This window comes from Gorilla gorilla, chromosome 10, assembly GCF_029281585.2.
Source record: "Gorilla gorilla gorilla isolate KB3781 chromosome 10, NHGRI_mGorGor1-v2.1_pri, whole genome shotgun sequence".
Classification (NCBI taxonomy): Eukaryota; Metazoa; Chordata; class Mammalia; order Primates; family Hominidae; genus Gorilla; species Gorilla gorilla.
The window spans coordinates 103917093-103944611 of NC_073234.2; the positions used below are offsets into that span (position 1 = coordinate 103917093).

Genomic DNA, 27519 nt, shown 5'->3' on the forward strand with positions numbered 1-27519 from the left:
CCGGGACTCCCGATCACTCATTTTGTTCTAGTAGCCATGAGAATAGTGAAAGCACATAAAACTGAAATGTTTTTTTCTGCTGAATTCACTATGACCCATGTGGTCTCATGTCTGGACCAGACACGATTCTTAGGCTCAGTTAAGAAATCTCTTTGGAATAGAAATGGTTCTTTCTGTTTCATTTCATTTAATCCAGAGTCATACCAATGAAGGTAAATTTCTCTGAGGAATTGTGACAATTGCCATTTGTGGACTTTATTTACTGTTCTTTTGGTTTTTTTCATTGTGGCTAGAAAGCTGACATTCTACTCTCAAACATTCCATGGGCAGGCAAATTTAAAAGTTTCCTATAAAAGCACTTTGCAAAATATTGCATGTTCATGTTGCCAGTGTAGTCTCGGAAATCTTAACTTCTCTTTGGATTAGCTGGGTTTTGTAATGACTTATTTTAGTTCTCTCCCGAAACAATTAATTTGGGTCTTCAGTGTTCACTTTAGGCATCTAACTTTGCATTTCTTGTTTGAATTAAAGTGCCGTAGAAATCTCAATCTGATTAAGATGGTAATCAACCAAAGCACTCTAAATATGTGTTATTTCCCAGGGCAGACCTATAAATGGCCCCTAGGCCAGCCCTAAAATAGAACAGTGAAGGAACAGCACAGGGGTTTGGGGAGTGAGGGCAGCAACGATGAACTAGAGGCCCAGTTTTTAGTCCCAACTCTGTCAATTCACTTTGTGATTTCAGGCAAGTCATTTAATCTATTCAGGGCTTCAGTTTCTCCATCTATAAAATAAATTCTAATCGATGCTGGCCAATATGGGAATCCCACTATCCATCTGCAGCTCCTCTCACTCAAAATGCATTGAATGTGACTGCAGAGCTAAAATTTTCATTTTACTTAATTATAATTTCTTTAAATTGAAAAGTCAATAATATCACCCTATTTAGAGGCTGGAACTTTCAAGTATGTTTGGAAAACACAGAAATGTGACTATCTTCTCAATGGTAAATTTTATTAAAAAATCTAAATACGGAATAACTATTTCTAATGAACTTTAGTGTATGAACTGTAATATGTTGCAGATGTAAAACACACTGGATTTTGAATAATATGAAACATATAAAACATTCCATTAATAATTTTTATATTGATTTTAAGGTGAAATGACAATATTTTGGATACATGGGACTAAATAAATTTCATTATACTTAATTTCAGCTGCTCGTTTTCATTTATTTATTTTTTTAGTGTTGCTACCAGACAATTAAGATTATGAACGTGGCTTCCATTGTATTTCTATCAGACAATAATGGCCTAGATAATCTGAACAGCATCTTAATATAATCACTTATTAGGAACACGGGCCCCTGTGCTGTAGTACAGTATACAAAAGAACTACTTAAAATAGCATTTAATGTCATATTTTATTCATTCAACTAACATTTTATGCTTATTCCTTTTAAATAAATACTTTCTTATTACATGGGGGATCGAGGCAGATAAATAGTTGACTACAAGTGTCTATTTGGCTGACGTCTATTTTTATAGAGAGAATGCCGCATCATAGGAGTGGAGCCTCAGAATCCATGCTTACAAACAGTGAACTTTCCCTGTAGCCACAGTTGGTTGGATGATGGTAGACACCTGACTTGGATAGGCCAACCAGAACGTTCCTCCCCAAAATTGGTATTGATCATTAGAAACTGATAATTAGTCTCTGAATAGGGCTGAAATTGAAATATGTAAACCTGGCAGCTCTTGGGCAGTTACATTCTACCAAGTGACTGGAACAAAGGAGAAAACATCTGCACAAATAGAATGAGGCGGAGAAACAGAGATTCAGAGATGGAGAAGGAAAAACTGATAGTTTCCAATCCTGGTTCCAGTCTTTTCATGAGGCCTGTTGCACCCATGCCCTTAGGTGACATGCTATTCTTTAGTGTCCTTACAATAATGGGACTTTTACTATTAGTGAAAACCACAGGAATCTAAACTAATAAGATGGGCTCCTTCAAGATTTGGAAATCTAGCATTTTTGCCAAGAGTTAAATGTTTATTCATAACTATTTTTTGAGGAGCGACTATATGCATTGGATTGTCTAAAGAATGGTGAGGAGATACACAGGAGTAAAAGATTTCAACCTTGCTCTGTAGATAGTCAAAATATAGTAAAAAGAGAACACAACAACAAAATAATAATGATGGTATCTGATGTTATTATATGCACACCACAACTCATATTTTTTGTATTTTAATTATTTCTCACAATAATACTTTGAGACAAATATATAACACTTAACATATTAAGCTCTATGTAAGCAATATATGATCATGTACCCAAGATGAATAGCTTCTGGACAAATTCCATAGAAGTCACAAGATAATAAACTAAAAGATAGGGTCCACATAGCAGGTGCAATGTTAGTATTGCTGACCACCAAGCCTCAGCATCAAGCAAAACACTCAGCACAGAGTAGATGTGATGCCAATTTCACCTGATCAAATGATACAAGAGAGAGAAAATGTGGGCTGAAAGAGCAGAAAATGTCCTTGTGTGAAAGAGAAATCTTAAACTGACCTTGGAGGAGATGACCACTAAGATGGGTTAAGCCCCAAGATATTGCATGATTCTGTGGGTAGAATTTGGATAAGTGGATGGGAGAAGAAAGGGCATCCTTTGAGAACAGGCGCATTATTTTAGGAGGCAGTGATGCATGTGGCTGAGGTGGCAAGTTTGTGTTGGGGAATAATGGGTATTCAGATGAGTTGGTTACGGTAGGGAAGGATTACAGAGAGTCATGAACATTAGGTTCAGGAATTTGGCTCTCAGCCTTTAGTAAATGGGAACAATAAGCAGGTTCTTGAATGCAAAAATAACTCAGTTAAAGCAGTAGAACAGAAGGCTTAAAGAAGCTGTGATTCCCCAAAATTGCATAATACAATTCTTACACCTAAAATATTTCAAAAAATTAACACGTATCTAAAAGAAGATAATAACGTTGCAGTGCAGATACTGTGTGATGAGTTATAGGCACTCACCTCATCATTATAACCTTGTGAACTAAGTTCAAATCTGTGCCTCAAGGAAATTACAAATGATTATATGGTAGGGAACTTTTCTTCTTCCTTCCTTTCTTCACTTTCTTTCAGCAAATATTCATTAAATGCATATGAGCATCCATGAGGCACTGAGAATCTAATGCAGAGCAAAAAGAATATAGTTCCTACCTTCATGAAGTTTACAGGTTGGTGGAAGATTATCTATTAAATCATCCCACAAATACATCCAAAACTGCTACTCTGAGGAGTGCGATGAGAAGAGTTTCCAGTAGAACAATTTGGTTTCATCAAAAATCAAAACCGAAATCTAAAAGAATCAGGTGTTAGCTAGACAAAAGAACCAATCAGGATTCCAGGAATAGAGAAAGCCAGGCAAGACGCTATGTGGCAGCAAGGAACTGGTAACGATAAAGGACTGAAAAAGGATGTGGAAAGGTGCCAGATCAGTATAGTCTTTCTTTTTTTTTTTTGAGACGGAGTCTCGCTCTGTCGCCCAGGCTGGAGTGCAGTGGTGCGATCTTGGCTCACTGCAAACTCCACCTCCCAGGTTCACGCCATTCTCCTGTCTCAGCCTCCTGAGTAGCTGGGACTACAGGCGCCCGCCACCACGCCCAGCTAATTTTCTGTATTTTTAGTATAGACGGGGTTTCACTGTGTTAACCAGGATGGTCTCGATCTCCTGACCTCATGATCCACCTGTCTCGGCCTCCCAAAATGCTGAGATTACAGGCGTGAGCCACTGTGCCCAGCTAGATCACTATAGTCTTGGAGGCCTTGTTGAAGCAGCTCCTTTTCCTGTTTCCTAAGAGCAACAAAAAGCCTTTCAATGAATATAAAGAAACAGGAATGAAATGATTGAATGTATTTCTTTTTAAATCACTCTGTCTATTCAGGAAGAATCAAAACATCAAATAATAAATCCTGAGGTATCAAAGAAAATGGAAACAGCCCAGAGGTAAATAACAGGGCCAGGCAAAAGAAGATGAGAATAGCCAAGAAGTGAAATTGTGCATACCTGAGGAAGGGTACTGAAGAGGGAAGAAGGTTGGAAGGCTTATTGTTAGAGTGGCATCACATGCTGCCAATCACTTCCATATGTAGTTGTGCCTTTAAAAAGTCTTAATGAAAAACTGACAATGATAGCAAAGATTGGTTCAGGTAAGTATCATCAATATATGCTAAATCTGTGGGAGAAACTTTGATAAGGAGAAGGATTGCTTATATGGCCTTAAAGTGTCTCTCCCCAAATTGTGAATGAGTAAATATACATAAATAGTTGAACATCTTAACCAGATGATCAAAACAAACAGCACCATGAGGAGAGGATGGACTCTGTGTGCCTCTGGATGTGGTTACCTGAGCACAAATCATCACTTATGTAGCATTGTCACTTGAATTGCATAAGCTCCACAGAAGCATTAAGAAACATCAATCAAATGTTGCAAAGAGAAACACTTTTCTTAAAGGGGAGGACTGTCTCATTCAAAAATATCAGTGCCATAAAGACAAAGAAAGCCTGAGGAAATCTTAAAGGAGACTAGAGAGACAGGATGTAGTAGCTTATTATTGCTGCTATAACAAAGTACTACAAACTTGGTGGCTTAAAGCAGCACAAATTTGTTATTTTACAGTTCTGGAGGTCAGAAGTTTAAAATAGGTCTGAATAGGCTAATACCAAGGTATTCATTAGGGCTGTGTTTCTTTTGGATGCTCTAAAGGAAAAATCATTTTCTTTGCCTTTTCCAGCTTTCAGAGGCCATGTGCGTTCCTTGGCTTGTGAATCCCTCTTCCATCTTTGAAGCCAGCAGTGTAATATTTTCAAATCTCCCTCTCTAGCTCTGACACTCCTGCCTCCCTCTTATAAGAACTCATGTAAATCAGAGTGGGACCACCTGGATAATCCAAAATAACTTTTCCATCTATAAATCCTTAATTTAATTACATCTGCAAAGTCCTTTTTGCCATGTCAGGTAATATATTCCCAAAACAAGGTATCTTTGGGAGTCATTATTTACATGGTATCAAAATGAAAATTCCAATCCTAGATAGGATCTTATACCGAAGGAAAAGAAATGCAAAAAAAAAAAACAAAAAAACAAAAAAGCTAAATTGAAATGCAGACCTAGATTAAAGTACTATAATTATTGTAAAATTTGTTGAAGTTGCAAATGTACTGTGTTTAGGTAAGAAAATATCCTTTACATAGGAAATACACACTGAAGTATTTAAGAGTAAATGGCCATGTATGCATCAGTATACAACTTATTCAAGAAGTTCAGAAACATAATAAAACACACATGCATACATAGAAAGAAAGCAACTGATAAGGCAAATGAGGCAGAATGTTAAAAATACTTGAAATAGGTGAATCTGGATTAAAGGGCACATGGGTGTTCTTTAAATATTCTTGCAACTTTTTTGTAAATTTAAAATTATTTGCAAATAAAAAACTAAAAGAAAACTGATGAATATATACTTTAAGTAAAAACTGAAAAACGAATAAGATCCAGTGTTCAGTAGCAAAATAGGTGGCACAGTTAATAAAAATGTCTGTTTCAAAATAACTAAAAGAGTGGAATTGGAATGTTCCTAACATAAAGAAATTGTAAAGTTGAGCTGATGAATATTCCAGTTACTCTGATTTGATCATTACACACTGTATGCTTGTATCAAAATATCACGTGTACCCCATAAATATATACAACTCTTATGTATCCATAATAGCTAAAAATAAATTTTTTTTAAAAAAATGAAGATTTTTAAACTCAAATATTACAAGCAACCCACAGTTTATGTAATGCTATGGAAGTTCAAGTGAATGAAGGTGTGTGGCAACAATTCAGCAATGCCATTTTTATTCTTTCTACAATAACATTACCAGTAAATGTAAAAGACCAAAAATATCCAGGTATTCTTTAAGGTTAGGAAGTTAAAGGAAATTTTAACAGTCCAGCAATATAATAGTTTCAAAGAGTTTAAAATAGCATTGGTGATTATCATTAGATTTAAATAGTAAGTGGTTGATCACACCCTGCTATTTGTGAGACAGAATCCGCTAGGTAATTTTCTAAGAAGGACCTTGGAAAAGTGAACTCCCTTTTCTAGGAGAATTTAGCTGTTTTTTAAAATGAAGGCAAAATAAAAATAAAAATAAAAGTGTATTCTATTCTAGAGCTTTCTTCTGCCCAGTGCCCATGGGCAGAATTTTATTGCTTTGGCACCAGAGAATCTTTTTGGCACCCATTCCCACTCCACCCTCTATTGTTTAAAGACAAAAGATAAGGCAGCTGGGACTCTGACCACTCGCAAATAATCAGAGGCCTCCCCACTGGGAAACTCCTCTGGTCTTCGCAGAAACGAACATGTCAAAATGAAGGTAAAACAAAGGGTGAGACCCCTGGTTCTGTCCAATGCTCTAAACATGGCCTTGTTTTTCTTGCCCATGGTGGTGGCCAAGAAGAACAGTGTTTCTGCAGTTACGCCAGTATAGCATGCCAGAATCAATAGTAGATTTTTCTCAATTACAGAAACAAGCACAAAATATGTGGCAGTGAATCAGCTTTATTTTCACAAGCTTGGCTCTTGCTATCACAAGCCGACATTGAAATCTATGATTTAGCATATTCTATGATTATACCAGCACAAAAAATTCTATTAGTTGTTTTCAGTTTAGCGTTTGTTTTTCAAAGAGCAGCAGGTTATCTTTGAGTGCTTGGCAATCACAATCCTAAATGCTGCTACAGTCAGGAAGGATCTGGGGTGGGTCTTTATTACCTAGAGGCTTCCCTTCAAACACCTTCCCTAAGTGTTGTAATTATTTAGATCCTCACTTTCCGTAACCCAGGGTTAAGAGTCTGATGACCTAGGGGTTTCTTTTTAAGACTCTGTCACTTTCTAATTGTATAGCCTTGGGCAAAATACTTTTGAGCTGTAAAGCTCAATATATCATTTGTAAAACAGGAATCATAATAGCTATTTTACCTTCCTCAGAGTTTTACTAATCAGCCAAGAAAATTAATATGTGAAATCATTTTGCAAATGGAAAAGTGTTATAAAAAGGCCACATAATCCCCCCTGCCTGCCTTCCCAATTACTAAACTTTTTGAACTAAAGATCATTGCCTAATTGGTGTGTGTTTGTTTCTTCAAGTGTCTGCCAAAGTGCTGGCTCCTGGTTAGTTTTTCCTAACTAAATACTTGCTTAGTAACCAAATAATAAAATTAATTAACTTTCAGGCTGCTAATAATTTTCCATTTCTATTTCCAGAGAACTCCCCCTAACTCAATAGGATAGACATTGACATAGGCTTGAGGATAAATGGTTCAACATGAAGATACATGTTCTAAGGAATTCTAAAAAAAACTTTAGGTAGTTCATGCTAAAATGCTTACTAATAAAAAGAAATGTAGCTTTGACATTCTCTTGAAATGACAGCCTTGTGGTCTTTGAAATGCATTTTAAGCACAAGCACATAATGATGTGTTTAAATTGGTAACAACTTTGATGGACTGATCCACAAAAATTGGTCAAAACCTAAAACAACTTGCACAAAGTAGATGTATAATAAGTGTTGGTAGATTATGGAAAGATGAGAGTTGTAGAGAAGAGAGTAACTCAAATGGTTTTAAATTTACTCAAGAAACACAGTACAGTAGTTGAAATGAGTCAACATAAAACAACTTGTCAAAGCATGTTGAAAGATATAAGCGAACTTCAAAGTATAGAAGCTTAATATAAAATTATTAAATATTCAAAAAGTTCCATGTCTTATGTATGGGTGCATACACTGCAGTAAACATATAAGAGAATGCTCCTCCTGCTCTGCATAACACTAGTGAATGCTGTCCACATTACAAGCCCTGAAAGCACACATTGGAATGAAAAAGTCCAGCTCAGAATAAGTGTTACCACTAAGAGACAAAGTGGGGATTAATGAAGACAGAGAAGGAGCATACATAGGGCATTAGTTACATTTGTAATGTTTCATTATTAAAAATATATTTGAAGCAAATATTGCACAATGGTAAGGTTTGATAAGCTCTGTGATAGGTATACAGATATTACATTATTCTCTATGCTTGAAATATTTCTTAATGTATGAATTCTGATACTGTGTAATGAGAAAAATAATTAAAATTTCTTGGTTTCAGCAACAGAGTAGTACTTATAATAGTAAACACATACATTTGTTGTAAGGTTCTAAGAATCTATTGCACTGCTAGTAAATCAAATTGTGCTTTCAAATTAAACAAGTGAGATAGGTCAGCTATGAAAAAGAATTTATATAAACTTACACTGAAGTCCTTTTTAGGGGGATGCTTAAGGAAAATGAGAAAATCTGTGGCTAGGTCTAAAGAAGATAATCGTATTTACTTTGGAAGTACAGATGGCCCTCTGTATCCATGGATTCAACCAACCAAGGATGGAAAATATTCAAACAATAAGAAAACATAAAGCAAATTTTAAAAGCAGAGTATAACAATGATTTATGTAATATAGGCATTATATTCAGTATTAGAATTAATTTAGAATTAATTTAGAAATAATTTAATTTAGTTCCAAATTCCTGGAACTAAACTCCTGGAACACACAGGAGTTCCAGTGTGCCTTCCATGGTGAAAAATAAAAATTTAAAAATAAAGTATACAGAAGAATGTACATAGGTTATATGCAAATACTATGCCATTCATAGAAATGACTTGAGCATCCTAGGACTTGGGTATCCTGATGGTGGAGTGAGTGGGGAGGATGGAGGGTTGGAAGGTGTCCTGGAACCAATCCCCTAAGGATAGTGAAGAACAACTATACAGGTCTAGGATATATGTGCTGAAATGATCACTGATAAAGTTTAACAGTTGCTTAAGAGGGGGGGAAAAAAAGCCTGCAAGTCAAATTCCAAAGATAAATTCTTCAAATCCTGACAATAAGCAAGCTCCTAAATAGCAGCTAGTGTACTATCTCAATATGAATGATCCCATTTCTTCTATGAGCTACTAAAATGAAACTCAGAAATGTAGTTTACATACCAAAACATCCATCCCGGGGACATATTTGAGGGTTATCATATAGTCTTTTGGAAGATTTGCCACCTACAGAGACAAAAAAAAAAAAATTCCATAAGAAAATTCTTATACATCAATTAATCATATTTGTAGTGCTTTGGAGAAAAGCAGACAAAACTGTTGTGTTTTTAAAGTTACCAATGAATTTCAATATTTACATGTATATTGATTTTTAATCCTTGATTTCCCTCTGTAATCAAAGGCATCCTTCAAAATAAAAAAGTGATAATGCAGATCTTTTAGACTCCAAATTCAGTTATGCCTGGCTAGGTATAACCTACTGAGTTTTGGAAACATGATCTGAATTTCAGCTCCCACCTGTGATCTTGGAATTCCCCTCAAGGACTATTTTCCTACTTGTTCCTCCATAGGATTAATCATAAAATACATGCTTTTTATGTCAGTGGTTCTCAAAATGTGGACCTCAAAGTGATGTGCCAGCAATAGGGAATCTGTCAGAAATGCATATTCTCAGGCCATACCAGAGCTACTGAATCTTACTTAACAAGTCCTCCAGGTGATTCCAATGTGCACCCAAATTTGAGAACTACTATTTTATGTTGAACCTAAAAAATGATCAGTGAAACTTCAAAAAAACAATGCTACTTATGAGATGCAAATGCTTTATAAGAAATAATTTAGAAAGATTCATTTTGTGATGTAACTTAATTCTCTTACCTTCGGCTGAACATTTGAGAAGTCTCAAGTATTTGCCTAGGTTCTTTTGAAGGCTTTAAATAACGTCTGACTTACTTACATCAGTCATTCTGGCATAAGTGAATAAGCAATAGGTTTGGGACAAAGGAATCTGGGACAAATCTAAACTCTGTATGTTGGTTCCTCTCATTTATACAATGAAGATCAAGATACCTATGTCAAATGGTCATTTAGAATTAAGATAGATGAATGTGCCAAACACATTATAAACACTCAATCCATGTTCTTTACTGAGAGCTATACCGGCAACTGACTTTGGAGGCATATAACCCTAGTAAGTTACAGAGTTCTAGGTTCTCTTTCTTCCTACACACTGTACCAACTTTGCTGTCCGCAACCTTCTCTTATGTCACCATTAAAATTCCCAGATGAATAATTTAGCCAACAACTGACTTAGACCATTGGGTATTAAGATAAGATACATAAAAAAGTAGTTTTGCACCATTACATCTTCAAGGGTCTATCTTGCTTTGTAGACTTATTTTTTCCTTCACCTTGTCTCTAAAAACTTTATCTTCCTTATAGAAAGCTAAGATCATGTGCATGTTTGCTAGACTAGGTCATCTCGCACAAGTTTACCATAACATTTTCTGTATGATTCTGCTTGGTCTTGTCAATAGCTTCTAGAATCTGAGGACAATTTATTGATAAATGAATTTAGGCATGGGCATAAGTAGTCACATGGGAGCTAAGATAGTGATTGATCTCATGGTGCTTACTACCATCCTACTTCCAGTAATGCCACCTGACACTCATTTCAGCTCTGAACTGAGGCACTTAGTATGGTTCCTCTTCCCTAAGTTCACATAATCATAAAATAGTAACAGTGTCTAACACGTATCAAATATTTACTATGTGCTAGGCACTGTGCTCACTATGGGCTTAGGCTGCATTATTACAATTTATCCTCAGATCCCGCTGACATATTACCTCTATTTAACAGATGAAGACACTGAGGCTAGAAGGGGTCAAGTGCCTTGACTAAGGTCACACAGCTATCACATGTTAAGTCTAGACTAGAACTCAGGTCCCTTGAGAGAAGAGCCTCCCTTGTCTCTTAGCTCCACTACATACTTTCACACTCTACACCCTCTGGGCACTTGTTCTGGGTATTTTCCACTTGTGAATCTTCACCATCAACCTTCTTCATACCACCCTAAATAAAATATTAGAATCATTGCTGCTTTTTTTTTTCTTTTTTTGGTACAGAGTCTCACTCTGTCACCCAGGCTGGAGTGCAGTAGCACAATCCTGGCTCACTCCAACCTCCACCTCCTGGGCTTAAGGAATCCTCGCATGTGTCAGCCTCTGGGATTACAGGCACGCACCACTACACCTGGCTAATTTTTGTATTTTTAGCAGAGATGGGGTTTTGCTATGTTGGCCAGTCTGGTCTCAAATTCCTGGCCTCAAGTGATCTGCCTGCCTTGGCCTCCCAAAATGCTGGGATTACAGTCATGAGCCACCGTGTCCATTCCATTGCTGCTTATTGAAAACACACCTGAGCTGCCAGACATGACGGCATTTGTGTTCATTTATTTTTGGCGTTAACTCCCTTATTCTTTACACTTAACTTTCTTCCTCTCAGACTTTCCAACAAGCTTCCATAATTTCTTTTCTCTTCTTAATCTTCATCCTCATCTTTGAAAGGAAAAAGTGTCTAGTCATTTTATGTAAACCCTAGTGACAAAGACAGAGCAGACCTGTTGCAGATGTGAAAGCAATAAGTAAGCAGCAATATTCTATCTCATTTTGAATAAACCAGGTAAATTAAAGGCATTCCAGATAGAAAAATGCAGCAAGAAGTGGCAGGTATTCTGAACACAAGCTGCTTAACAATCCAGCCCTTTCTTAAGCATAATTTATATTATTTTAAAAATACAAAAATACAATCAACTAGATTAGTATTTAGAAAGTGTGGGATCTGAGTATATGTCTAAAAAGCAAAGAAAATGGTGACCAATTCCATTTCATGAATAATTTATATACAAATATTGGTTCAAAGAAGGCTTATAGGAAGTTCCCTGATAAAAACACTGAATTCTACACTCTACCACTGGCGGCAGGGCAGTGTATAATAATAAAGTAATTTATTCGTTAAGCTGATTTACTGATATTCAATTTCTGGTGAAACTGAAAAATAATACTGTTTTTGAAACGTGCTTTATAATTTAAAACAAGTTTTCATATACAGTCTCTACCACAACCCCATGAGAGATTATATTAAGCTTATTTTACAAATGAGGTCATGGAAACTCAGAGAGGTTAACCGGTATCCCCAAGGTGCACGCATTATGAGTAACTGATGCAGGTAGGATGCAAACCCTGGCTTTGTGTGCTGGGGCTCAGCACATCTACCTATAGCACAGTCTCCCATTATTACATCCTTGGTTTTCATTGGTTTCCTTCTAATCACATTTGGAAGAGAACTTAGAAAGTCAAGTTGTAGATATTTGTGGTCGCTTAATAAATTATTGTGTTAATATTACTTTCTAAGCATTTATACAGATTGAACATCTCTAATCTGAAATCTAAAATAAAGCTACATGCATACAAGCCATGTGATCTTTGACAGAGTCAACAAACATACACAATAGGGAAAGGACTCCCTATTCAATAAATGGTGCTGGGATAACTGGCTAGCTATATGCAGAAGAATGGAACTAGACCCCTACTATTCAACATATACAAAAATTAACTCAAAAGGAATTAAAGATTAAAATGTAAGGCCCCACACTGTAAAAATCCTGGAAGAAAACTTAGTAAACACCATTCTGGACATTGGCCTTGGGGGATAATTTATGACTAAGTCCTCAAAAGCAATTCCAACAGAAACAAAAAATGACAATTGGGAGCTAATTAAACTAAAGAGCTACTACACAGCAAAAGAAACTACTAACAGAGTAAATAGACAACCTACAGAATGGAGGAAAATATTTGTAAACTATGCATCCAACAAAGATCTAATATCCAGAATCTATAAGGAACTTAAACAATTCAACAAGCAAAAAAATAACCCCATAAACAACAAGTAAGCAAAAGACATAGACATTTCTCAAAAGAAGATATGCAAGGGGCCAAGAAACATATGAAAAATTGCTCAACCTCACTAATCAACAGAGAAATGCAAATCAAAACCACAATAAGACACCATCTCATATGGGTTAGAATGGCTGTCATGTTGGTGGGAGTGTAAATTAGTTCAACCATTGTGGAAGATAGTGTAGCGATTCCTCAAGGATCTAGAACCAGAAATACCATTTGACCCAGCGATCCCATTACTGGGTATATACACAAAGGATTATAAATCATTCTACTATAAAGACACATTCACACGTATGTTTATTGCGGCACTATTCACAATAGCAAAGACTTGGAACCAACCCAAATGTCCATCAGTGATAGACTGGATAAAGAAAATGTGGCACATATACAGCATGGAATAATATGCAGCCATAAAAAGGATGAGTTCATGTCCTTTGCAGGGACATGGATGAAGCTGGAAACAATCATTCTCAGTAAACTAACACAACAACAGAAAACCAAACACCACATGTTCTCACTCATAAGTGGGAGTTGAACAATGAGAACACATGGACACAGGGAGGGAAACATCACACACCAGGGTACTGGGTATTGGGGGGCTAGGGGAAGGATAGCACTAGGAGAAATACCTAATGTAGGTGACGGGTTGATGGCTGCAGCAAACCACCATGGCACGTGTATACCTATGTAACAAACTGCACGTTCTGCACTTGTACCCCAGAACTTAAAGTATAATTTTAAAAAATGTCAAAAAACAACAGATGCTGGTGTGGCTGCAGAGAAAAGGGGATGCATATACACTGTTCAGCCACTGTGGAAAGAAATTTGGGGATTTCTCAAAGAATTCAGAACTACCATTCAACCCAGCAATCCCATTGCTGGGTGTATATCCAAAATAAGTCCTTCTACCAAATAAACCCATGCATTTGTATGTTCATCACAGTACTATTCGCAATAGAAAGACATGGAATCGACCTATGTGCCTATCAACAATGGACTGAATAAAGACAATGTGATACATTTACACCATGGAATACTATGCAGCCACAAAAAAACAATAAAATCATGTCTTTCGCAGGAATATGGATGCAGCTGGAGGCCATCATTGTCAGTGAATTAACACAGGAACAGAAAACCAAATATTGCATGTTCTCACTTACAAGTGGGAACTAAACACTGCATACTCATGGAAATAAAGATGGCAACAACAGATACCAGGGACAACTAGATAGGAAGCAGGAAGACAGGGTTAAAAAAACTACCTATTGGGTACCATGTTCACTACCTGGGTGATGGGATCAATCATACCCCAAACCTCAGTATCACACAATATACCCAAGTAATAAACCTTCAAATGTAGCTGCTGAATCAAAAATAATAGTGGAAAGTATATTAAAAAGAAAAAACCACAAATATTCTAAAATCTGAAAAAAAAAATGAAATCTGAAATACTTTTGGTCCCAAGCATTTTGGGTAGGAAATATTCAACCCCGTAGTATATTGACTCACCTTCCAGAAAGCACAGATAACCATGAAATAAATTCTGCTTCTCTGATATATATCACTGTGGAAAGTTTCACAGAGTAGAGGCAGCCTATGGCCTGCAACTTGGAAAATACTCCTTAGAGGCAGTGAATTTAATGTATGGATTAATAGCACAGGTTCTGGAGACAGACCACTCAGGTTGGATCCTGGCCCTGAGACCTACTAACTCAGAAGTCTTGGGCAAGTCACTTCATCTACTTCAGCCTAAATTTTTACATGTGTCACATGGGAATCATGTAGAATCTAGCTGATGGATTTATAAGGATTAAATAACTCATATAAAATACTAAGTGCTTAGTTAGGCATGGTATGTGAATGAGTATGAATTTCTATTAATACTAAATGCAAGGGAGTGGGACAGTCTAGACAGAGGAAGGGTCTTATGCAAAGGCAAAGAAATGGGAAAGCTCATAATGTGTTAGGGAGACCAGTTAAGAGATAAGAAATATTCCAGGAAAACTCCATTTGAGAGAGACCCTCCAAACGTTGAGCTAAGGAGGTCAAATGGTAGGTAGTAAGGTACAGTAGGAACAGTTCTACCATCAGAACTCCACAGCAAGTTGCTTCTGCTTAGACACACAGCATCATCTCTGTGGAAGTTCTACTCCTTGTCTGTAAGATAAAGAGGGCAAACTAGATAATTTCTATAAATTCAGTCTGGTTTGACTTACTTATGTAAGTGGTGATGCAACGCTGAACGTGTTTCAGCAGAGAAGGAACCTGGTAGTAAAATACCAAGATTAGTATGGTAAGACAGTTTGGAGCAAAGAGAAAACAGAGACAGACAAAAGATTAGAAGACCACTAGGAATCTGAATATACATTAAATGTTTACATGCAAACTGGAAACTAGAAAAGCAGGAACCAGGTCTAGAGTCCAGGGAGGTATTCCCTATTGGTAGGGTTAAATGGATAAGTAACCAAGGCTATGTATTTTAAAAAACAAATCTGTTCTACTAAAGAAATTCATGGCAAAAAAAAAAATTAATTGACGGAAAATTTTACCAAAGGCCAACTCATTCTAATGAGCTCTGGTTTGGAGTGCAAGGATGTCAATACTATGCCAGATTGTAAAATAAAAAACTGCAAAAACAAGTTACTGACTGGATGATGAGCTAACTGTGCTAGGTGGGACCCATTTACTGTCTTCTTTGGATATCCTAACGATTGACCACGTCCAGTGACACTGGAAAAACATCCACGGGAGAACAGCGTTTGGAAATGCTGGAGACTTGGCCAAGAAGTCTTTGCAAGCCAAACTGGCACTGGCTGCATACCACACCCTGCAGGTATTTGGACTCAGAAGAAAAATAACTCAAAGTCAGAACACTTAACTTCCTTTCTAGATCACTGATCTAAAAACCTTTGGATCTCATGGTTCAAGGGTCACTGAGGTCCCTAAATCTCATGAGATCAGTGGCCACCTTGGACATCTTTGCAAGACCCTTACTTGTTATGCTGTCTCTCCCAAGTCCAAGACAGGAATCAAAATTCAGTAGTTATCTATGACTCCCTTGACACTTTTATAAAATGCTGTGCATATGTCAACTTTTCTGGGGAAAGAGTCTATGATTTTCAGACCTAGCAAAGTGTAATAATCATGGCTGTAGAGGAAAAAAGCTCTACACTTCTATCTAAATGTCATCATTCACTCATGTACAGTAGCTTACTATGTTAGTTGTTCAACCTTCAGAAATAACACCCCCCAAAAAAGCTTTTTGCTTTTTTGTTTCTCCTAAAAAAGTATCTACCACTAATATTGACTAAAAATCTAACCAACCAGGTTTATTACCTATAGTTTTCAAGTGTAACTGCACTTTTTTAAAATGGTAACTCAATTAGTGATTAAAAATAAATTGGCAGGGCACAGTGGTTCATACCTGTAATCCTACTGCTTTAAGAAGCCAAGGTGAGAGGATTGCTTAAAGCCAGGAGTTTGAGACCAGACTTGGCAACAAAGTGAGAGTCCATCTCAAGAAAAAAATTTAAAAAATTAGTCAGGTATGGTGGCAACTACTCTGGAGTCCCAGCTACTAGAGAGGCTGAGGCAGGAGGATCACTTGAGCCCAGGAGTTTGAGGCTCAAGTGAGCCATGATTGCACCACTGTACCCCAGACTGGGTGATAGACACCCTGTCTCAAAAAAAAAAAATTAAGATGACAGCTTCAGGAGGCTTTTCAAGGTCATCTTTCCTCAGTAAAGAATATCTAAATAAAGATAGATAACAATTTTTTCTTTCAAATAGAAGAGATTATAAACTACAATATTTAGGGAGTGTATAATACCTCATGATGATGACATACCTTATGATGATGACACAGCTTATGATGATGATTCCAATTAAGTAACTAACTGAGCTTCTACAATATGATAGCTTCCTAATCACAGTAAGATAAGGTGACTACTATTCAGGAAATAAAATTCAGTAGGTTACAATGATAATTCATTAATTGTAGTTGAAACTTACATCTTAAACTACTGGGAAGGCATTATAAATTCTGAACTGCATTACTGTACCTCAATGATAGGTAGTTAAGGGGTCAAACCTCTATTCAACTATTTCCCAAGTGATGACAATCAGATTACTAAATACCACTAGATCTCAGCTTTCTAACCAATATACTAGGCTAAAAATAGTTATCTTGTAAAGTTATGAAAAGTAAAGGAGACAATCCATGCAAAGTGTTTCTGCATGGTGTCTATGTACTCATAACTATTGTTTTAAAAAACCAAGGAGCAGGCTGCACATGGTGGCTTACACCTGTAATCCCAGAATTTTGGGAGGCAGAGGTGGGAGGATCTCTTGGGGCCAGGAGTTTGAGACCAGCCTGGGCAACATAATGGGACCCACATCTCTACAAGAGATAAACATAAAAATTCAAGGAGCAGAAGACATATTATCCAAGTAGTTTATTCTATAAAGGAAGAACAATGTTTTCCTAACAATAAGACTGATATGCTTGATAATATAGCAATCTATCTAGAGTTTTAATAAATATTATTTCGAATAGTCCTTTTTTTAAAATACAAAATGTCCTAAATTTAGCTTTAAATAGAGAAAGAATTTTCTGCTGACCACAGGAGCAGAAATGAAAATGCTAAATATTGCAACCTAATAAAATAAAACTTGAAAACTATCTTTCAAACTATTATTTTTCAAAGGTCAGTGAAATCTTCACTATTAATGATATACCTAGGTCATCTGAAGAAAAGCTTAGAATTCATCCAGAAATGGGGACATTCAGAGACTCCAATTCTTCACTTTAACACAGTGGTAATTCTATTTGAGGGACATAATATTTGAAGAAGAAAAATAATCAGAATTAATCAAAACTGTCTATTCACGGTGTGAAAATGTGTTATCTGAGGATATTTTTATAATCTCTCATTACGATAATCTCCATGAATCATGTATAAATATAGCCAACTTGAAATAAGTGCCTATCACAAGACCAGGAAGATAATAGATTCCTTTGTTCTAATGCTATCTTACTAATTTGTGGACTGACCTTGAAAAGACAGAGTAATTTCACCTTTACGAGATGGCGATGGGACCTTAAGAAACATTTTGCGGAAGACAAGTCATTACCCAATAGAAAGTTAAAGACAAAACATTTTTTCTCTTTAGCAACAAAATCATATTGAGTTAAATTGCCTCAAATGAAGAAACAAAGTCGTCACAAACAAAGAGAAGAGTAGGGAGAATACACAGAGAAAACTAGTTTGAACTTTTTCAATATCTGGATTTCCTTCCTATATGAACAATTACAACTACTAAAAGCTGCAACCTAACTATCCCATAGATACAAGTTATAAAAGCTTGATTCATCCTCTTCCCAGATACTTGACCCTTTCTTTAGGTAAGTTTGAGTTTGCCATTTAAAACAAATGTTGCAACATTTTTTTAGAAACAAAGCAAAATGTTCTGTAAATAGATGAACTATTATGCTTAGTAAACAGGCCAGAAGCATTTCGAATAAAAACCACGGGGACTGTAGGGGCAGTACAAAGTGTTCAAGAAGAAATTAAAAAAAAAGTTGACATTAAAGTCATAAATCGTGTGCTTCTGTGACATGAGAATCACTTCAAGCAAAAAAACTTCAAGTGTGTGGGCACAGTGCAGGTTGCCACCTAATGCAAAGATGAAACTGGTAGGGGCTGCAAAGGAATGATTTCCATTGAAGGAATAACTGTGAGCACAGGCAAAAATGGACTGTCAGGCCACTTTCTTTCCCTCACATAAAATGTAGCAAGGTTATGTCTGCAAAGCAAATTCCTCTCATCCTATATAACCTCCTTCAGTCGAGTCATTATTGAATTATTCCAAGAGGTGCAACCTGAAAAAACATCATTATGGAATAAAATAATTTCAAAGCTGAAAAGGGTCTCCAAGTTTCTCTAATTTAGTAGTTCTTATCTTCTTTGGGGTCTTAGATTTCTCTGAGAAATGATAAAAGCTACACACTCTCCTCAGAAATGAACATAAGGCATACGAAGGCAGCACAATTCTGAGCTTCATGTGTAAGCATTTGAAGTTTATCAGCCCTAGATTAATAACTATTGATCATGTCCATGTTCCTCATTTGAAAAATTAGGAAATTGAATGCCAGAAGGATTCAGTGATTTGTTCAAGGCCACACAGCCAGGTAATAGTGGAGCTGGTATTAAAACAACCTAGTATTCCCGACTTCCTTCAAGATGCTCTGCCCCACCATGTATAGAGAAAGGCTGTGATTATCTACATCCATAAATCTCAACAGTCACTCATGTTGCTGTTTGAATAAATGAAATTAGTAAGTTAGGATAGGAACACTCCACTTCTTTTCAAACATTAAAATACACACACACATATGCACACACACACACACACTCTATAAACATTATGGCCTAAGCAGTCCTGATACTTCTACATAAATAACTTTTATGTAGATGCTAGTTGGAAACATTAGGTTTCTTACACCCCATCTCCACAAGTTGAGATTCGGTATAGTGATGCCCTTAGAGCTGTACCTTAAATAAGTCCCTGAGAGACTGTGATCTGCTGGCTCTAAAGTAGTGACCTACTTTAAACATATTTTGAAGATTTGTATTAATCTGGCATCCTTATAAATCTATACAACACAGATGATAACTAGTCATAATAGGAATTGAGATTAAATAAGAGTCAAGACATTTTGGTTTCTAAACAATGACAGAAGAGACCATCTAGAGCAATTGCTCTTAGGCCTCCTTTCAGAATTTTGTTAAAAATATAGATGTTTGGATCCCTTTTTCAGACTTACCAAAGTAGTTTCTTGTTGTAGTCCCAGGCACCTGTAATTTTTTTTATTATTATTATACTTTAAGTTCTAGGGTACATGTGCACAACGTGCAGGTTTGTTACATAGGTATACACGTATCATATTGGTTTGCTGCTCCCATCAACTCATCATTTACATTAGGTATTTCTCCAAACGCTATCCCTCCTCCAGGCCCCCACCCCCCAACAGGCCCCAGTGTGTGATGTTCCCCTCCCTGTGTCCCTGTGTTCTCATTGTTCAACTCCCACTTATGAGTGAGAACATGCGGTGTTTGGTTTTCTGTTCTTCTGATATTTTGCTGAGAATAATTGTTTCCAGCTTCATCCATGTCCCTGCAAAGGACATGAACTCATCTTTTTTATGGCTGCATAGTATTCCATGGTGTATATTTGTGAAATTTTCTTTATCCAGTCTTCTATTATTGATGGACATTTGGGTTGGTTCCAAGTCTTTGCTATTGTGAATAGAGGTACCCATAATTTTCATCAGCATGACAGGTGATTGTGATGCTCACTAAAGTAAAGCACATCATTTCCTCTTCTTCACTCACCCAGCAAACATTTAATGAACATCATCTACTTTGCTTTCCCCGCCCTTCTCATATCACCATTAAAATTCCCAGATGAAAAATTTAGCCAACAACTGACATAGACCATTGGGTATTAAGATAACATACGTTAAAAAGTAGTTTTGCACCATTACATCTTCAAGGGTCTATCTTGCTTTGTAGACTTATTTTTTTCCTTCATCTTGTCTCTAAAAACTTTATCTTCCTTATAGAAAGCTAAGATCATGTGCATGTTTGCTAGACTAGGTCATCTCGCACAAGTTTACCATAACATTTTCTGTGTGATTCTGCTTGGTCTTGTCAATAGCTTCTAGAATCTGAGAACAATTTATTGATAAATGAATTTAGGCATGGGCATAAGTAGTCACATGGTAGCTAAGATAGTAACTGATCTCATGGTGCTTACTACCATCCTACTTCCAGTAATGCCACCTGACACTCATTTCAGCTCTGAACTGAGGCACTTAGTATGGTTCCTCTTCCCTAAGTTCACATAATCATAAAATAGTAACAGTGTCTAACACTGTTTACTATGTGCTATGTGTCAAATATTTACTATGTGTCAAATATTTACTATGTGCTAGGCACTGTGCTCACTATGGGCTTAGGCTGCATTATTACAATTTATCCTCAGATCCCGCTGACATATTATCTCTATTTAACAGATGAAGAAACTGAGGCTAGAAGGGATCAAGTGCCTTGACTAAGGTCACACAGCCATCACATGTTAAGTCTAGACTAGAATCTAGGTCATTCACAAAAGTTAGATTTTAAACACATACTGTCCTTTTAGTATTGTTTCTTGGGTCACAAACTAACAAGCAACTCAAGGAAAAAAACATGATCTGTTTTTAAACAGTATGTTTTTTTTTTTTTTAAAAAAATACTCCCCCCTCACCCCCATCCCTATACACAATAGCTAACTGGGTATATAGCAGACAACTCTTGCATGGCTTTGCTCACAGTTCCCTCAAGTAAGACATACTGATACACCTGCTGCTGCTGCATGGAAGAATGCTTTTAAACCTGAACTCTCTGGGTCCTAAGGAATTTGTATAAATTGTGTCTGTGTGTTTCTAATTCTATATTGAGGCTAAGCTAGCAAGACTTCAACAGTGGCCTTAAACTTCTGTTTTGAAGTTCTATTATAAACCCAAAATAAAACATATACACCAGAAAATATATATCAAGAGGAGGGAAGATAAATAGAGCCCCTTCTACTCCTTATCCCAGTACCTCAAAAAATAAACTTTTCATCCTTTTCTCCATATCACAACCCTCATTTCTTACCTATTCTCGCATCACCTCAGTTCTCTAGTCAGTATTTAAATAACTAGGAATTTAAAAATTGCTTCTCAAGCTTTGTTCATCCTGAAATCATGCATGGTTCAAAAAAGCATGTAAGATCTCCCCTAGATCGTGAGGGTTGGGAAGGATGCGTTCCAGATGTGTTATGCCCTCTTTGTGGCTTGATCTTGAGAGAAAGCATCTGGAGAAGCATAGCACGGACCTGGCAGTGACTTGGGGAAGCAATGCAAATGCTTTCGCTGAGGGAAGAGTTCAATGTGACAAACCAGGGAGATGAGTCCCTTCAACATGTGGGCAATGAATCACCTCTCTATGTTCCCTGAAGGAGCAAACACCCACTGACATGTGACAGGGTCTTCCTGCTGATTGAATTGGGAGAATAGCCATTTCAGATTTCCTTTCGTTAGGCTTTTTAAAGAAGAGTAGGAAGACATGTGAAGGGGAAATAGAACATGCTGGGAAACCCACTGGAGAGATTATGGGGAACAAGCTGGGGCAAGCCCATCAGCACACAGCGAACTCTCCAAGGTCCTTCACTGCCTATGAAGGACGGGGAGAAGACCAGCAAAGAAGCAGTCACAGCAGTGGTGTGCAACTAGCCAGTTTTACCAACAAATTATCCATGACCCTAAATATCTCACTACCTGCTTTCTATAAACCCTTTATTGTAACCCAGTGATTCCTTTCCCCACTTTAGGAAAACATTACTTTGGGGCAAGAAAAATCTAAATCTTTTATCAACAAGCACAGGAAAAAGAGCCACAGCTCTTTTTTACACAGCACGGTAAAGCATTCCTTACTTACCAATTTAGTGACGTCTTTTACATTATTAGTCACACGATTCCTGCAGATCCCTTCAGTTTTGACGAGAGGATTAAATAGGAGCAGCTGAAGATAAATGCAAGTGAGAATCCAAGTCTAAATGAAAACAGAAAAATTGCTTGGTGATCATCAGTTAAAATCTGTAATCATTCAAACTTTTAACATCTAATGCTTGATGCACAAAAAGACCAGTCTAATATATGTTATTGGCTTAAATGCAATTAAATATTATGCATTCAAGCTATGCTCACCAAAGTTTTAAAAAGCTTTTAGTTAAAATCCATTTTGAATTATTCTCTCAATGACAATACTGTTAACTTTTGTCAAAAACTTTCTTCAGCCAATTTCCCAATGGCAATTAGGAATAAACTTGTAGCAGCATGTTAAAGACTTAGCCCTTAGGGTATCTTCTAAAAACTAGAGAATGCATAAAATGTATACCTTATGGCACCAACAGAAACATCTTATTTCTACTTTAAATGTAGACTGCTTGGCAAGAAGCAGCATAATCCCTGAGCAGTGCTTTAATCCAATAATCTACAATAGCACATCAAGTTAAAGTGAGAGAGATGTATATTTTTAGACCTAAGAGAATTCCACTGAATTTGTGAGACATCAAAAGAATATTTTGAAACACAGCTTTTTAGCCACTTAAGGAAAATATTTCCTTAGCCAATAGGAAGGCATTCTTGAACCCTAGCAGAAAGTAATCTGTCTTCTCTCTCTCTCTCTCGAACACACATAACCTACACATCGGCTTGAAAATAACATTTTCTATCATGTATTATAGTTGCTTTTATGCATGACTTATTTTTCCTTATTACACTGTAGAGTTTCAAGAACTTGTGCAACTGATTTATCTTTGTAGTATCTTCACAACACATAACACAGTGTCTTGCATATAAAAAGTCCTTAATAAATATTTGCTGGGTCAATCAGTGGTCAAGGTAAAAATATATCCTGATGCTCAAATTCAATAACCATTTATTGAATATATATTTTGCAACAGGAACAACGCCAGTCACTAGGGTAACAAAGATGTTGAAGATGCCCTTGAAACTCAGAGGCAGGTAAATAAACAACACTCACATCTTGTGATAAACACTTTCGGAACACAGAAGAGGAAGCAATTAATCAATTAACCTTAAGGGGGAGAACCAGTTGCAGGAAGACAGTGCCAAGAAAAGCCAGAAAGAAAATGTGACTGTGGCCGGATTTAGGAGGACAAGGAGGATTTGCAAGGGCTGACAAAGAAAAGATGAATGTTCCAGGAAAAGTAAACAGCATGACAAAACCATGCAGATGTGAAGACATCTTAAAATATGTCCACATTCTTTTATGAGATACCATTCTTCTGTAAAATCTTAAAATTACACAAGAGTCCAGATGCACATGGCTAGAAATCTTCTCTATTTACATAGCTAGCCATATTAAAAAGGAACTGGATTATTATTTTCAATTAATATCTGCATGCTAACTAGATATTATACTAGAACAAATAATGATTATTATTTGCTAAAATTTCTAAAACTACAATGCTAATTACATGGATATAGTGGTTTGTATTCAAGATTGAAATCCTTTTATTCCCTTACCACCATGGTCTATTTTAGCAGTAATCCTGCATAATTTTATTTAAGGCTACTTCTAGCATTGGGGGGTCACACTCTTCATAGTATCATCTTTCTTGGACCACAGTGAAGACTAAGTTGTATAAATTATTCCTGTTTGAGGATTCTTCTTTTTGTACAGACAACCCCTACATACAAACTGTCCCTTAATAACACAATCTTCCTTCACATGTGTAAATATAATTTATTAAAGTCAGCTTTCTTTTATATTGTCATTGCTAAGACGTAACCTCCCTGGAAATATATTTCTCTAAACCCCTCTTTCTGATGTGATTTGGGAACTTTCTCTAAGGATCTCTGTAATGGACCAATCTCAGAAATGACCATAATCATATCCTTTGCTCAAAGAAATGTAATGGCAGAAATTCTGTTACTGGTCTTCGCAATCCTTTACGCCTGGCATTGAATAAATACTAAAGAAACATTTGTTTTCTCATTCATCTAACAAGTATTTATTGAGTATCTGGTGTATACCAGGCATTGTCCTAGGTGCTAGGCCTATATAACGAACAAAATTCCTGCCCTCATAAGGCTTAATCAACAAACATAAGTAACTAGGTTATACAGTATGTCAAAAGGTGTCAAAAGCTATGGGAAAAATAAGATTACAGCAAGGTAAAGGGGAACGGGATCATAATGTCTACTCTGCCTTACTGGTGATCTTGGGTTCAGAGTGACAATCACAGTCATGAGTCACAGGAGGCTTTGCCCAGCACCAAGTGTACTGCTGAGTTTTAAGAAAGGTTAGGTTGGCCGGGTGTGGTGGCTCATGCCTGTAATCCCAGCACTTTAGGAGGCCGAGGTGGGCAGATCACGAGGTCAGGAGATCGAGACCAGCCTGGCCAACATGGTGAATCCCCATCTCTACTAAAAATACAAAAATTAGCTGGGTGTGGCAGTGCATGCCTGTAATCCCAGGTACTCGGGAGGCTGAGGCAGGAGAATCGTTTGAACCCGTGAGGCGGAGGTTGCAGTGAGCCAAGATTGTGCCACTGCACTCTAGCCTGGCGACAAAAGCTAGACTCCATCACAAAAAAAAAAAAAAAAAAAAAAGTTAGATAACAAAAGAGTACATACAGCACAAGCAGAGCAGACTCCCAGGCCATCTCTAATATCAGAAAGTCACTGAACACTCAAGATACGTGTGGCAATGATAGGAGATGTTGGGTAGGTAGAATCATTCCTTCTGCTTATACCTTGCTAGCTGAGCAGCTTTTTAGGGATATGGCATGAATTTCTATTCATTTTCTAGAGCAGCTACCCCCACCAGTACCAGTCTCAACAATAAAATATTAATACATATCAGTGCATGACATATGCTTGTAATAAAGCGCACATCAGTGCCTGCTGCCTAGTAACTTCAGCTGAATTCCCTTAGAGGAAGTATAGATGTACACCTAAAAGTTTCTTGAGTCCTTGTTGAAAGAAGACTTATAGGGAGGGTCAAATCACCAGGCATCTCTGAGTCTTGAGAAGAGCCATAGAACTAACTGTACTCTTTTCTTTCCAGAGATTGCAGTATGGGTGGAAACAGCTTGAAATTTTTAACAGGGTAATATTGATAAGTGTCTCATTAAGAAGACACATTTCACCAAAGATTGGACAAAGCTAAGGCAGTGATCCACGCAGACATCTGTGGGAAGAGTACTGCATACAGACAGAAAAGCTGGTGCCAAGGTCCTAAGGTCTATTCAAGGCATCTGTTATTTAAGACATAGCAAGAGTAAATTAGGGAGCAGTAGAAGATGATGATGTCAGAGAGACAATGGAGAGGACAGCTCATGTAGGGCGTTGAAGCCTATTGCCCAGACATTGACTCTTACTTGAATAAAATAGGATTCATTGCAAGATTTTGAGCAGAGGAGGGATATATATACTTCAGAATAAAAATAAATTAATTAAATAAGATCAGTCTGATTGGTATAATAAAAATAGACTTTAGGGTGACAACAGGTAGAAAATGAAACCGACAAGTTCGGAGGTTACTGCTGTAATCCAATCAAGAAAGGGTTATAGTAATACATTGACTGAAAGTGGTTAGATTCTGGACATCTTCTGAAGGCTGAACCATGAGAATTTCCTGACAGAGTATGATTTGAGAGAAAGAGTCAAAGATGACTATAAGAACTTTGGTATGAACAACTGGAAAGATGGTGTTGCCATCAACTGATATGGGGAAGACTGGGGGTAGAGAAGGTTTGGGGGGCAGATCAGGAGTTAAATTTTGAGTATGTTAAGTTTAAGATGTCTTTGAGATATTCTAGTGATAATGCCAGGTCAAGATATTTAAATCTGGACTTAGGAGGGAAACTTGGGGTGCAGATATAAATATGATAGCCTTCCATATATAAGCAAATGAGTGGACAAGATCACCAAGGGAGTGAGTAAAAGTATAAAAAAGAACAAAGAACTGAGCATGCTATGGTGTTCTAACCTTAAGGGATCTGACAGAAGAGTGAGAACCCACAAAAGAGTCCAAGAGAGCAAAGCAAAAAGATCATGGAAGGAAGCCAAGACTTTAAAAAAGTACTTTAAGGAAAATAGGGTCAAACTATGTCAAATGCCAGTTATAGGCCGAGTAAGACAAGGACTGATAACTGACCACTGGTTTGGCAACATTAAGGTCACTGGTAATATTAACAAGAGCAGTTTTATTGAAGTGGTATGGGAAAAAGCCAGTCTACAGTGGGTTTTAGAAAGCAGGAAAGGAGATTAACCAGAAACAGTGAGTATGAACAGCTGTTTTGAAGAGTTTTCCTTCAAAGGAGAGCAACTGGATAAACAAACACATAAATAAATAAAACCAAGATGGGGAAGTAGCTGGCAAGAAATTGGGGGTGAAAAGAGTTTTATTTGTAAGAATGTTGAAATACCAGAATGAGTGTATGCCTATGGGAATGATCCAGTAGGAGGAAGCAATTGGCAATATAGGTCAGAAGAGAGAGGACTGCTTGGGCAACAGCCTTGAGCAGGAAAGAAGGGGTGAGATTCAGTTCTCAAGTAGAAAGTGTGGCTTTAAATAGGAGTATAGGTAGTTCAATGCTATCAGGCAGAGTGCTGGAATGTGAATGCAGATGCTGGTGGTGTTTTGGGAACAATTCCATGAATAGAGCTAAAAGTTACTGAACATTTACTATATACCAAGCACCTTGGATATCTAATAAGGAAAAAAATAACTTTCATATATCCTAATTTTAAGGATGAAGGAGTTGAGGTACAGGGAGGTTTGGTGACTTCTGAGTGGTGAAATCAGTAAGCCCAGGTCTGTCCAATTCTAACTCCTGTCCTTTTAGCCCCTCTACACTGTCCCAGAACTCCTGCAAATCTGTTAGATGATTTGTGAGAACTGTGATGCGATAGCAGATCTCTAAAACTTTAATACTTTTGCAAATATCAAGCATATGGAGACAAGTCTGTTCCATATTCCATGCCACAGCTGAATAGTCTACATTATTCAAGT

The 27519-nt window shown here is 37.0% G+C and overlaps 1 protein-coding gene across 3 annotated transcripts in view; it reads right to left on the bottom strand.

Annotated features, from left to right (window-relative positions):
* Nucleotides 1-27519, bottom strand: part of KITLG (KIT ligand) — an 83404-nt gene that overhangs the window by 26269 nt on the left and 29616 nt on the right. For 2 of the 3 annotated variants that reach the window (XM_004053649.4, XM_004053648.4), the window contains exons 2-3: nt 22411-22524; nt 9089-9151 (exon numbers count right to left, since the gene is read on the bottom strand). In XM_004053649.4, the coding sequence (XP_004053697.1) occupies nt 9089-9151; nt 22411-22524 (177 nt within the window). The remainder of the gene's footprint in view (nt 1-9088; nt 9152-22410; nt 22525-27519) is intronic. The other variant, XM_055357901.2, reaches the window with a different exon arrangement.